This window comes from Teleopsis dalmanni, chromosome 2, assembly GCF_002237135.1.
Source record: "Teleopsis dalmanni isolate 2A chromosome 2, ASM223713v2, whole genome shotgun sequence".
Lineage (NCBI taxonomy): Eukaryota > Metazoa > Arthropoda > Insecta > Diptera > Diopsidae > Teleopsis > Teleopsis dalmanni.
This window is the reverse complement of record NC_051847.1, coordinates 61,194,963-61,206,287: the sequence shown is the minus strand read 5'-3', so window position 1 is coordinate 61,206,287 and position 11,325 is coordinate 61,194,963. Positions and strand designations below refer to the sequence as shown.

The 11,325-nt window shown below is 30.9% G+C and overlaps 1 protein-coding gene across 1 annotated transcript; it reads right to left on the bottom strand.

Annotated features, from left to right (window-relative positions):
• Nucleotides 1-6,049: 6,049 nt before the first annotated feature.
• LOC119682539 (cilia- and flagella-associated protein 57-like) lies at nt 6,050-11,319 on the bottom strand. The gene is made up of 6 exons (XM_038096003.1): nt 11,302-11,319; nt 11,153-11,236; nt 9,502-10,463; nt 9,265-9,434; nt 9,071-9,205; nt 6,050-8,100 (listed from the first exon to the last, which is right to left on the bottom strand). The coding sequence occupies exons 2-6, from the start codon at nt 11,206-11,208 to the stop codon at nt 6,073-6,075; spliced, it is 3,351 nt and encodes a 1,116-aa protein (XP_037951931.1). The 5' UTR covers nt 11,209-11,236; nt 11,302-11,319; the 3' UTR covers nt 6,050-6,072.
• Nucleotides 11,320-11,325: the final 6 nt, after the last annotated feature.

The window sequence follows — 11,325 nt, the reverse complement described above, 5'->3', positions numbered from 1 at the left end:
AGATAATATCAAAACACTGTATTTAAATTGATGCATGTCCAACTTAGTGTTTAGTGAAAAATTTGACAATTAATAAGTTCAGTATAGTTTTAGATAGACGAGTTGGCGTTGTGAAAAATAATACAGGTAAGCTTAGATTGAAGTGGCGGCTTTGTCTTCAAAGCCTATTTGAGCCTGAAATTATAGCCCGTTGTAGTACCACAGGTGTGGCGTTTGTATATGTGCAGACTAAAGGTCAGGGTATGATCAACGCAGAAGACACGACAGTCCCATTAGGTAAAAAAGAACCAACCTGACAATTCTATAAACTTGACTAAGTCGATAAGAAAAGGAACCCCGAAGATTTCTCCTAGCCAAAGAAAGACACTGACGAAAGACACTGGTGAAGCACTGTTTCCACCTCAGCCTCATCTGCAGAGCCGCAACCTCGACATAAGTCATAATAAGGTTAACCCAGTTTTATAGATTATCTTTCTACACGCGTCGATCCGTCAGCATCGATAGCATAGTACTGAGCTGATTACGCCTTAGTAGAAACAGCTGGCTGGCGCGTTGTTTATCCAATGTAACCCAGGTCAATCTAGAGATCAGATAGCCCGTTTCATTGCTTGACAATGCTTAAATATTTTTGTTTGATTGCCAGTTTAACTGTCGGAAGAAGTGAATGTCAGGGAGTTGAGTACCTGTCTTGACAGGTTCCACGCTACAGTTGTCCCTCTGTTCTGAGATTTTCTGTATCTAGGAACCCATATAAGGTGGACACTGACACGCCTAGCTAGCTCATTAAGGGATGCTCGGCATTCTCGAATTATTAGAAATGTGGCCTCAGTACCTACCAGGTATTTATTAGCATTCTGAACATCAGAAAAGATTACTTATTTTACATCAAGGATCTGGTTTTCTAGGGCTCATTTTACAGTATAGTGGATTGCCATTACCTCTGTGTGAAAAGTACTGCAGTGGTTAGGCAGCCGAATCGAAGAGCTAAAACCCAGTTTTTTAGAAAATATATCACAGTCGACACGCACAATAATTTTGGAACCATTCATGTACATGTCTAATAGAGAGAGGGAGACATAATATAAGAACTTCAAGAATTAATAAAACAAACGTACTATATGTGCACACTTTTTTAAGTAAATTATTCTGTCTTTAGATAATAAAGCATAATCATTTCGAAATAAATTTCTTGTTTATGGATATTTAATTACTAATTAACCAATTGAACCAGGGCATTAAACAAATATTCTTTCCATCTCTATTTTACAATCATTTATCATTTTTTTAAATAAAATTCTTAATAAAAATTTTATCAAAATTATTTAAATAGTTTCGATTGCATTACGAATTATAGCCATATATTCGGAAAAACTCAGAGTTAATGAATGTAAAAAATAGTGAAAAAAAACGATCAATTTAAGAGGAAACAATCTCTAATCCAAGAAGCTTCTGCAGAAACGGTGTTCACCTCATAGAATGTAGTTAAGGCAGTTAATAATATCACATATCTTTAAACAGATGTAGTTATAAATATAGATGTATATATAGATGTAAATGCAGATCTAGATGTACATATAGATTTTAATGTTAAACTCTTTTAACCTATAGGATTAACAGGATATTATCGATGATCAAAAAAAAATAGAAGCAATCTTTTGACTACCATCAGTAATTATTGACTTATGATTTACAGGAAAGCAGGCAGCCATAATAGAAATTTTAAACAATACGAGTATTTGTTGAAGTGGAAACTAGTGTTCATTTTCCTTGCACATACACTAACCTTTGAATGTAGACAGTAACTATAAGAAGTAAATGGTGTTTCAATAATCTTGGGGAGCTAGCAAAAGCTTTGCTTTCGATTTTGATAGAGATTCTAAAACCCACGAAAGATTCTACAAAAATGGGTTTAGCTGTTAATACGAGCAAAACGAAATTTATGGCAGCTAATGGTAGAAATTTGCATCGTTTAAATACTGAGCTGGAGTTTGGCGACTATACTTTTAAATCTCGCAAGGATTTGGTCCATTTTGGCACTGCCAATACGTACTACTGTAGGCTCAATAAGCAATTAGGATGTAGAGCTCTTTCCCGACAGACAAAACTTACACTCTATAGGTCATTTATATGTTGTGATTCAGTATAGCACAGAGGCATGGACGCTTTCAAAGAATGATGAAGCAGCACTATGATTTTTCAAGAGAAAATTTTTTTGTGAGATCTTAATTCTCTATAAATTAGCTGTGACCATCGCATCCAAATGAATTACTATTACACGAGGTTTATAACAATATTAATATAATTTAACGAGTTAATATCCAGCAAATTTGCTAGCTTAAACAAATCGTGAGAATAGTGAGGCGCCTGAAGAGAAGTGCTGCGTCAGCCAAAACTTGATAACGGACTCTTATGACCATTTAAGTAAGAAAGTTAAACCGCACAGAATTGATTTAACCATACTATCTGTACTAATAGCCAAACAACCATTGGTAATAAGAATAAAGTGACAAAACGGAACGAAAGTAAATATTGGGTTTATAGGTTAAGTCGTCACTTTATCCAGCCAACTAGCTGAAGTATACTTCAATAGATAATTTTTTTAAGAATCAGCATAACATATTAGTGTAAATAATTGTTCTTCAGTTCAATTTATTAAATTTAAGTTGTCATTACAAACTGAAACTAACAATAAAAAATCATGCACTAAAGCTCAAAAAAATTGATTCATAAATCATTAACAGAAAATTACTTTTACGACGAAGCGTAAACACTTTATGTCACTATCTAAAATGTAGGTTCCCGTTCCCGTATTCATTTGACATTTTACCACTGACATATTACAGCTGTGACTTATATAGAATCTCTTAATTATACAAATTTAATATAAAAAATGTGGATGAAGTGAACAAAAGAGTAAATTGAGTTAGTGTACTAGTTTCAATTTATACATTGATAACAGTTTAAGTGAATGTGGAATTGTACTTATACGTTATTTATGTATCACAGATTTTTTATTTCAATTATTTGAATTAACTTAATCGATATTTACACTATTACAGTCGTTAATATTCACAAATATTCAAGCAACATCTGGCGCTTAATGTTCTTTAATAATAGTTTACTATGGAGTAAGAAATCTGTAATAATATTTTATGATAATTTTGATTATCTTGATTAATAAATTATATTCATTACTTAAAACTAATACATCTAGCATTATTATTAATTGATTTGAGGAATGAAATATACATATATTTTATATGTACATATATTTCATATAAGATGAAATAATCAACATTTCATAATTTCAATGCTCTATTACTACAATTCGTAAACAATTTCTTGCTCTTTAATGTAGTAATAATTAAAGTAACGATTACCACTCACAAGGAGAGAGGGTAGTGGTCATTGCATGTTTTTAGATCCGGAAAGTATGGTGATAATGGTCGGATTTTTCATCCTAAACCCGCAACAAGTAAATTCTAATTTAAAAATTCCTACGAAAGCTTTAAAACTTTAACAAAAAATTTCCCACAGTACCATATAGAAAGCTTTTAGTACATTTATAAAGAACGTAATAATAATACGGTCATCAGTTTGTAAATAATACGGTCTACGGAATAAGTGTTGACAAACAGTTTTTAATAAATATCGTAGAATTTTATTTACAGATGGATATTGCGTTTATTAATATGTATTTATGATAAAAATAAATTATACCACGTTTATATTGTGAGATTAAGAGAACAAGGTTAAGTTAGTCTGCATTTTTTATCTATATCGTTTATATTATATATTGAGATTAATATTGACTTTTCTGTTATGTTTCCTTTCGTGAGATTGATAAATTTTTGTTAATAGAACATTTAACTACAACTATGTATAAAACAATTATAATATAAATTCAATATATAGTTGTAGTATATTGTAGTATATATAGGTATAGCTTGTAGTATATTTCTGAACTATTGAAACTACAACAGTTTGATTATCACTGCAAAATTTTTTAAGAAAAACTATTTTAGAGATACTGATGTCGCACATTGCTACCGTATGTTGCCAATCAAAAAGATTGTCGCAAATATCTACATTGTTTGTCGCATGATGTTTGTATTTTTATCATCTGATATCATTTTATTTAGAAATAAAATTGTTTATCTTCTAGCAGACAAAGCAAATTAAAAAGCTTTATTTAAAAATTTTCAGCATATATTTCATTCTGTTTTTTAGAACTTCATCAGTGCTTCATTTTTGTAAAAAGCAAAAATTTTTTAGGTTCATAATAATTTTATTAAAATTTTTTTTAAAATTAACAAAACATTTATTTATGTTCACAAAAATCAACATATATAAGCAAATTTAACACCGTAAACATTAAATATAATTTTAATTATTTCAAAAACTTTAAAAACATTATTTTATGATGACAAAAAATATTGAAAGTAATATCTTCAATATGTTACCCAGATATTAATTAGAATTTGAGAGAACTATAAATAAAATACAAATAAATAAAACATATTTTAGAAGAAATATATCTTCATAGATAATGTATAAGTGATACAGAACTTAAAGATAGGTATTATACCATATACATTACTACATGCTACATGAGCATAGTCCAAGGCTTTAGTAGAAAATTTTATATGTTTTGAAATCTTTTGTTTTTCATTTTAAAATAAATCTTTCCTTATAAGAAGAACAGAAGTTATAGTGTTTGACATTTTCGTTAATTAAGGTATTAACTATCCCAAGGAAGAGATTATTTTAAATTTCTTACACCTAATAACTTTCTAAATCTCTTTGGACAATGAGCATAAAATGCAACGCACTCTGAAATTGATAGAAAATCTGATCAATTGTCTTGAATGTTATTACTTTTACCAAGATAATGAAACAATATGATTATATTTTATAAAAATTTTGTCGTTTTCGTTATCAAGAAACTGAACTCAAAAAATATATCTATATGTTTCTATAATAAGAGGTGCATCTATAAGACTATGTCAAAAATTAATTATATATGTAAATCAATGCACACTAGATACTAATTTATTGTTTAGTTATGCTAATGCACTAAAATAAAAATTTGGATTTTTTTGTTATATAAATTACTTTCTATATCTTTACCTATATAGCTACAATATACAAGGAAAAACGAAGGTTTCACTTTTTTGGAGTAACAGCTATATATAATTTTGTTGCAAATTTGTTTCGGGTATATAGATATTATGGCTTCAAAAAAGATAAGGCGCTGTGTTCCTTGCCTGTTATAAACTGTTTAGTAGCATTATAATTATTCTACACATCTTAATTTGCAAAAAGTAAATCTAAGATGTCTCTAATAACAGAGTTCAAAGCTTTTTAACTTGTTTACCTACTGTGAAGGCATAATAATATTGTGTCCTTAATACACTTATCTCTATTATCTAAATGATCCAATAGAATTCCGCTGGTACCAATTGAAGTTGTACGTGTGTACATAGTTTCTTCCAAATCTGTTGTTCTTTCAATCATAACATTCTGTTGTAAACCAACATCGAATTAAAGTAAATGAATACAGTTATATTTTCTGCGTATATTTGAGTTTTAACTACAGTCACCATTGACACTGCCTTTAAATGGTCAACTTCTATAGTGAGGGCATTTAAAATTGTAAATTCTACCGCCCGTGGTACTGGATTTACACTTTCGGTCGGAATCTGCAACTGAAACTCGCACACTCCCAGTCATACACCAAACAGTATCAGACAGTGTTTACGAGATTTCAGATGTCTCTTGCGATAGGCATGGTTTACGTCGCGAATATTCAAACTCCTATCCCGAAGAGAGTACTATATTGACAGTTGAAATACATGCAATATATGTAACAGATAGATAGATAATAGATATCATAATAAATTTATTGTAATCAATCAATCAGTTATTATTTCATATAGCAAGGGTTGAACTCAACAATATACATTAAACACATTATAAATTATTTAACTCTGAGATAAATTTATTTTCTAATAAAAATGAAAAAGAAATCATAAATAAATACTTGAAAGAAAATTAATTTAACAATGCTAATTATTTTTTTACTGCCTTTTTCTTTGCTCCTTTTAATTTCGCCTCATTTCTAGCTTTTTGCTTTTTTAGTGCTTTTTCTTTCATTGCATTGTTTTCCGCACGCAGTTTATCAATTTCTCTCATTAGTTCCATATTTTCATTAAATATTGCATCGCATTCTTCTTTGACTACGTTATGCTTTGATTTCTCCTTATCGTTCTTAATTTTGTTTTCAATATAATTACGTTGCCTGAAATACTCCTCCCTTACCAATTTATCCATATTTATGGATCTCTTGATTGGTTCTTTATTTACATACTTCTTATACATATCTTGTACGATTTTTCGCATCTGTTTAGGGAAATTAATTTTAGCGCCCAATTGATATATTTCAGTACGCATGTTGTTGATGCGCTCCCGTGCTGCTTTGGCACGATTTCTTTCATTTCTGAGCTCTTCAATGGTATCGTAATATTTACCCTTAACACTTTCGATTTCAGCTTCTAAACGAATATTTGCTTGATTCAAATCTTCTAATGCGTTCTCCATGTCTATAATTTTCTTGCGTTTATCATTAAGTAAATATTCTTTAGGTTCAATTTGTGCTTTCAATTCGGTGATTCTATGCAATAACACCAATTTATATTTGTCAAGTTCCTGATTTCTATGAAATAGTTCCTGTATACGTTTTTCCTTAGTGCTAATAACATAATCTCTATCAGCGATATCTTTCTGCAGATCATCAATGTCACGCATACCTTTATTAATAATCTTCTCTGACTTAGTATTCTCTTCGGTAAGTATTTCCAACTCTTCCAACAAGTTTTCAATTTCTATACCCACTAACTCGTATTTTTTTCTGTAAACTCCAGCTCGTCCTCGCCATAATTGAGCTGAATTTTTTTCATCTTGCAGTTTATTTTCATAGCTCATCTTTGTGTCATGCAAAGTTCTTTGGCTTTCAATATCCACCTGTCGGCAGTACTCAAAATATTCCGCCTTTTTATTTTGCATTTCTTTAATGAGCTCACGTAGCAGCTCTCTGCGTTCATTTAATTGCATCTTGTATCCCTCTTCCAGACCCTCAACAGTGTTTTGTAATGTACTTGCAGATTTTTGCAATTTCTCCTCATACCCTTTACGCACTTTTAGCATTGTTTCTCGCAGATTCGAAAACTTTTGATACTCCATCAACATTTGCTCACCATATTGATTTTCTAAATTTTTAAGTTTCCTATTGTGTTCATTGATTACTTCAGTCATTTTGAAAGTAACTGCATTCATATCCTCTACATGAAGTTGGGCACTTTGATTATTTAACGCCCTGAGTTGTTCCATAGCATCACAGTAACTCTTGTGCACAGCAGCCAATTGTTGTCCATCGAAAAGTTGATTTTGACTCAGTTGATAGGCAAATTCCTCTGCCTGTTGTTTTAAACGAAGATTCAGATTTTTGACCTGTTCGATTTTATCATGTAAAATAGAACGAGGAATGAGTATTTCTTGACAGCGTAATAGATCCTTGTCCATGATTGCAATACGCCCTTCAATGTTCTCTAATACCCAAAATCCAAGAGTGCCTGCATCTGAAGCTGTTATTAGCATCAAACCATCGAAAGTAAATTTGAGACGCTTAATTGGTGAGGCAAAAAAACGAAAACTTCTACATCTACCACCTCCTGCTTCACTGAAGGGACAATGTATATTTATTAAATCGTTCAAGGTATTGGAAACAAACATAACCATATCAGAACGTGATAAACACATATCAATTAGAGGGGCTTTCATTTCGGTTGGTAATGCAATTTCTCGAACGAGCTCCGAGTTTTGAAATTCACGCACCACACCGTAATTTGTTATAGCATAAATAGATATGGGGTCGGTACCACCAATGCAAACAGTATTATATTGTGTACCTTTTTGTACGATTTCTTGTAAACGTTCACCGGTATGAACATCCCATTGATAAATTGCACCCTCTGCACCACCAGAAACAATTGTATCATCCATTTTCGTCCAAGCTAATGTCAAAATGATACCGCTGTGACCCTAAGTTAAAAAAAAACTAAACTCTTATTTGAAGTTCCAAAAAAAAACGATCTGATAACAAAGTTATCAAATATTAAAAATAAACGAAGTTTGTTGAAGAATGATCTAATATAAGAAAGACAAAAAATAAAAGTAACAAAAAGTAGCAGACGCAGATTTTGGTAGGATTCATGCATTATATGATACTTAAAAAAATTATTGATTCTCAATTCTAATGTCAGCAAATAGCACTTAGAAGACAGTGTAGGAATTTGCAAAAATGAACGGATATGTACTCCATCTGAACACTTTTACTCAATAATGTCCGTGACTACTTGGATGATCAACTGTAATTAGAGCTCTGTAGCATTCTCATAATAAGTTCTTCAGATGATTTCATAGAAGTATAGTTTGAAGCCCGGAATATGTATTATATTTGATTTAAGGAAGTGATATATAAGTGATATATAAACCCTAAATTACAGCATTAGATTATCACTAGCTTGAATATTTATCATATTCTTCAGCTGGCAGAAAAAAATACCAGAAGAGAACCGAAAAGTAGAAATTGAAAGATCTTGACTGGGAGTTCTGATACATCCACCGAATGATTCTGATTGTCTAACATTTAAATATTATTTTGTTATATCTTTGAAATATGATCTTACTTGCGTGAAATCTTAAACTTACAAAATAGCTTTGAAAAGCACTTCCTCCTATTTATTAAAGACAAGAGAATAATACAAGTAAAGAATAATGGTGCCAACCAAAAAATAGAAGGTAGAAGGGAGCGTAAAAAATTTGGATCGATATTATTACTATCGATTATTATTTAAAAAGCTGAATTTTTAATTGTTTTTTTTTAGGATAGGTTATATAAATTATTCGTAAAAAGCCTTAAAAAGGCATGACTTTTAATTAAAATTCTTTTTAAAGTAAATCCTAATTGTTAAATAAATAAAAAAATTAAATAATTGACACAAAAACTCACCTTCAAATGTATCACCGTTTCGAAATTCAGAGCTGTAATAACGGATATGCAATTATCATACCCAGCGGCCATGTAAGCACCAAGATTAGAGAAACGTACAATTGTGCAGCGAGGAAAATTGAAGGTTTTAACAATCTGAAAACGCATTTATAAATGATCTTATATACATTTATATAAATTTTTTGTATTATTACATCTAAATCCTCCATGTAAATCTGTGCTAATCTCAGCTGATCCGCAAATCCAATAGCAACCATAAAGCCAGTGCAGCAAAGTTCAACGAGGTTAACGTCCACTTGAAATTTGCGTACAAGTTCAATCTCGTCAGTTTCATAATTCCAAATTCGCACAGTTTGATCTTTGGCTATAAGTAAAATAATATTATGCAATAAAAATAGGATATTGTACTATATAAAAATTGATTTTCTTACAAGCTGTTACAACAATAGGTTTCCATGAACAAATTGAAACATCAACAATTCCATCTACATGCAGCTTTTGACCAAGCGGTTTAAAATATAATTGCATATAGCTCGTAGCCTCTTCCTCTTCTTCTTTTTCTTCATCATCTTCAATCATATAGAATTCATCTTCTGTCATTGATAGTCGACTTGTATAGATTTGAGATATAGTTGGCGAAACGATTATGTTTTCCATAACATCATCAAATGCTATATTTTTTATTTGATAAGCCTCTTCCGGAAATTCACTTGGTCGCAAAGTTATAACAGTTGTTCGCACATATTCGAATTTGGTTTCTTTTTCAAATACAAATACTCTATTAAATAGCACAAATACAAATGCATCTCTCAAATTTGTTACAAAAGTAACACGTTTATCCTTTAATACTTCATCAGAGGGTAGCATTTTCGCCAGCTCCTTATCCATTTGTTCCTGATCCTTAAGTATATGTACTGATTCTGCAGTATTTGCTTTTTGATGAGTTTTGAAGTCGCCATTCTCAACTAATATTAAGTCATTATCATCTGAACCCATTAATAACAAATCCGAGGCCAAGAAATACATCGAGCATATATTGTAGGCGAATTTGCATGTAGAACTAACTGTAATGGTTGTTTCTGCTTTGCACAGGAAAATCAGTACGCCAGTTCCTGCTATTGCTACCAGTGCATTATCTTCTGGATGACATGCCATGCATTCATACCCTTGATCATTATCAGTCGATGGCAAGGTACATTCAGCTTCAGAACTCGATTTATCCAAGGTAAGCATGAGTAGAGAAGCTTCAGCACATTTAGTCATCAGAACTATTGCTCTTGCGTCATAAGTAAACAGCATTGCATTTATTTCAATTTCTTGAAACTTTTCGGGTAGAACTAAATGTCTACGTTTCTTCAGAGTAGACATGTCGTAGACAGATATATAAGAACCACTAAAAATAAGTTAAGTTAATCAAATAAGGTAATCAAAAAATAATATGTATATGATATATGTATATGATATATGTATATATTTGATCAGTCAAATTTTTCATATCAGGCTATTATTTGCAATAAATGTGGCCGTATGGCGTCAATGGTGGCATGAATATTGACTTCCAATGCTGCAAAAGTAGCTAGTTTATCGTCATAAATCAATGTCTTAACGTAGCTCCGTAAAAAGTGATTGAAAGGCGTTTAATCACACGAACGAGGGGCCGATTTACAGGACCACTTCTGCGATGATGCCACCAGCATTTAAATTGTGTGGATGATTTTGAATCGAGAAAAGTAAAATAGGTGTGAAAAAGATCAATAACCGCATAAATTGCTTGCTCACTAGGTCGATTATGTTGACCGTAAAATAGACGAAGTGCTCTATGAACTTTGCGAACAGATTTATTTTTTTTAAAGTGAATTTCCACAATTAGAACTGTTGTTCTATCGTTAATTGATTCATGATGAATTGTCAAACTTTACTTAACAGAAACACAATTTGATATCCTTAGCTGTCAAACAATAGTTATTGATATTGGTAATTCTCATGCATAAATTTAAACATTCATATATATAGTATTTTATATATATATTATAAAATATTATAAAAATTTTTTTCACATTCATTATTACTCATATCACTTACTCTGTAGGATTCTGTTCCAAAACAGCTAAAAACTTTTTTGAAGATGCCATGGTCATTCTAAGTGGAGTGGTGTCTACTGGCAATCTAATATCAAAATTATTTATATTATATGATATAGTTTAGAAGAATTTATATTTAAATTTAATTACCGCAGAAATTTTTGTTTATTATTT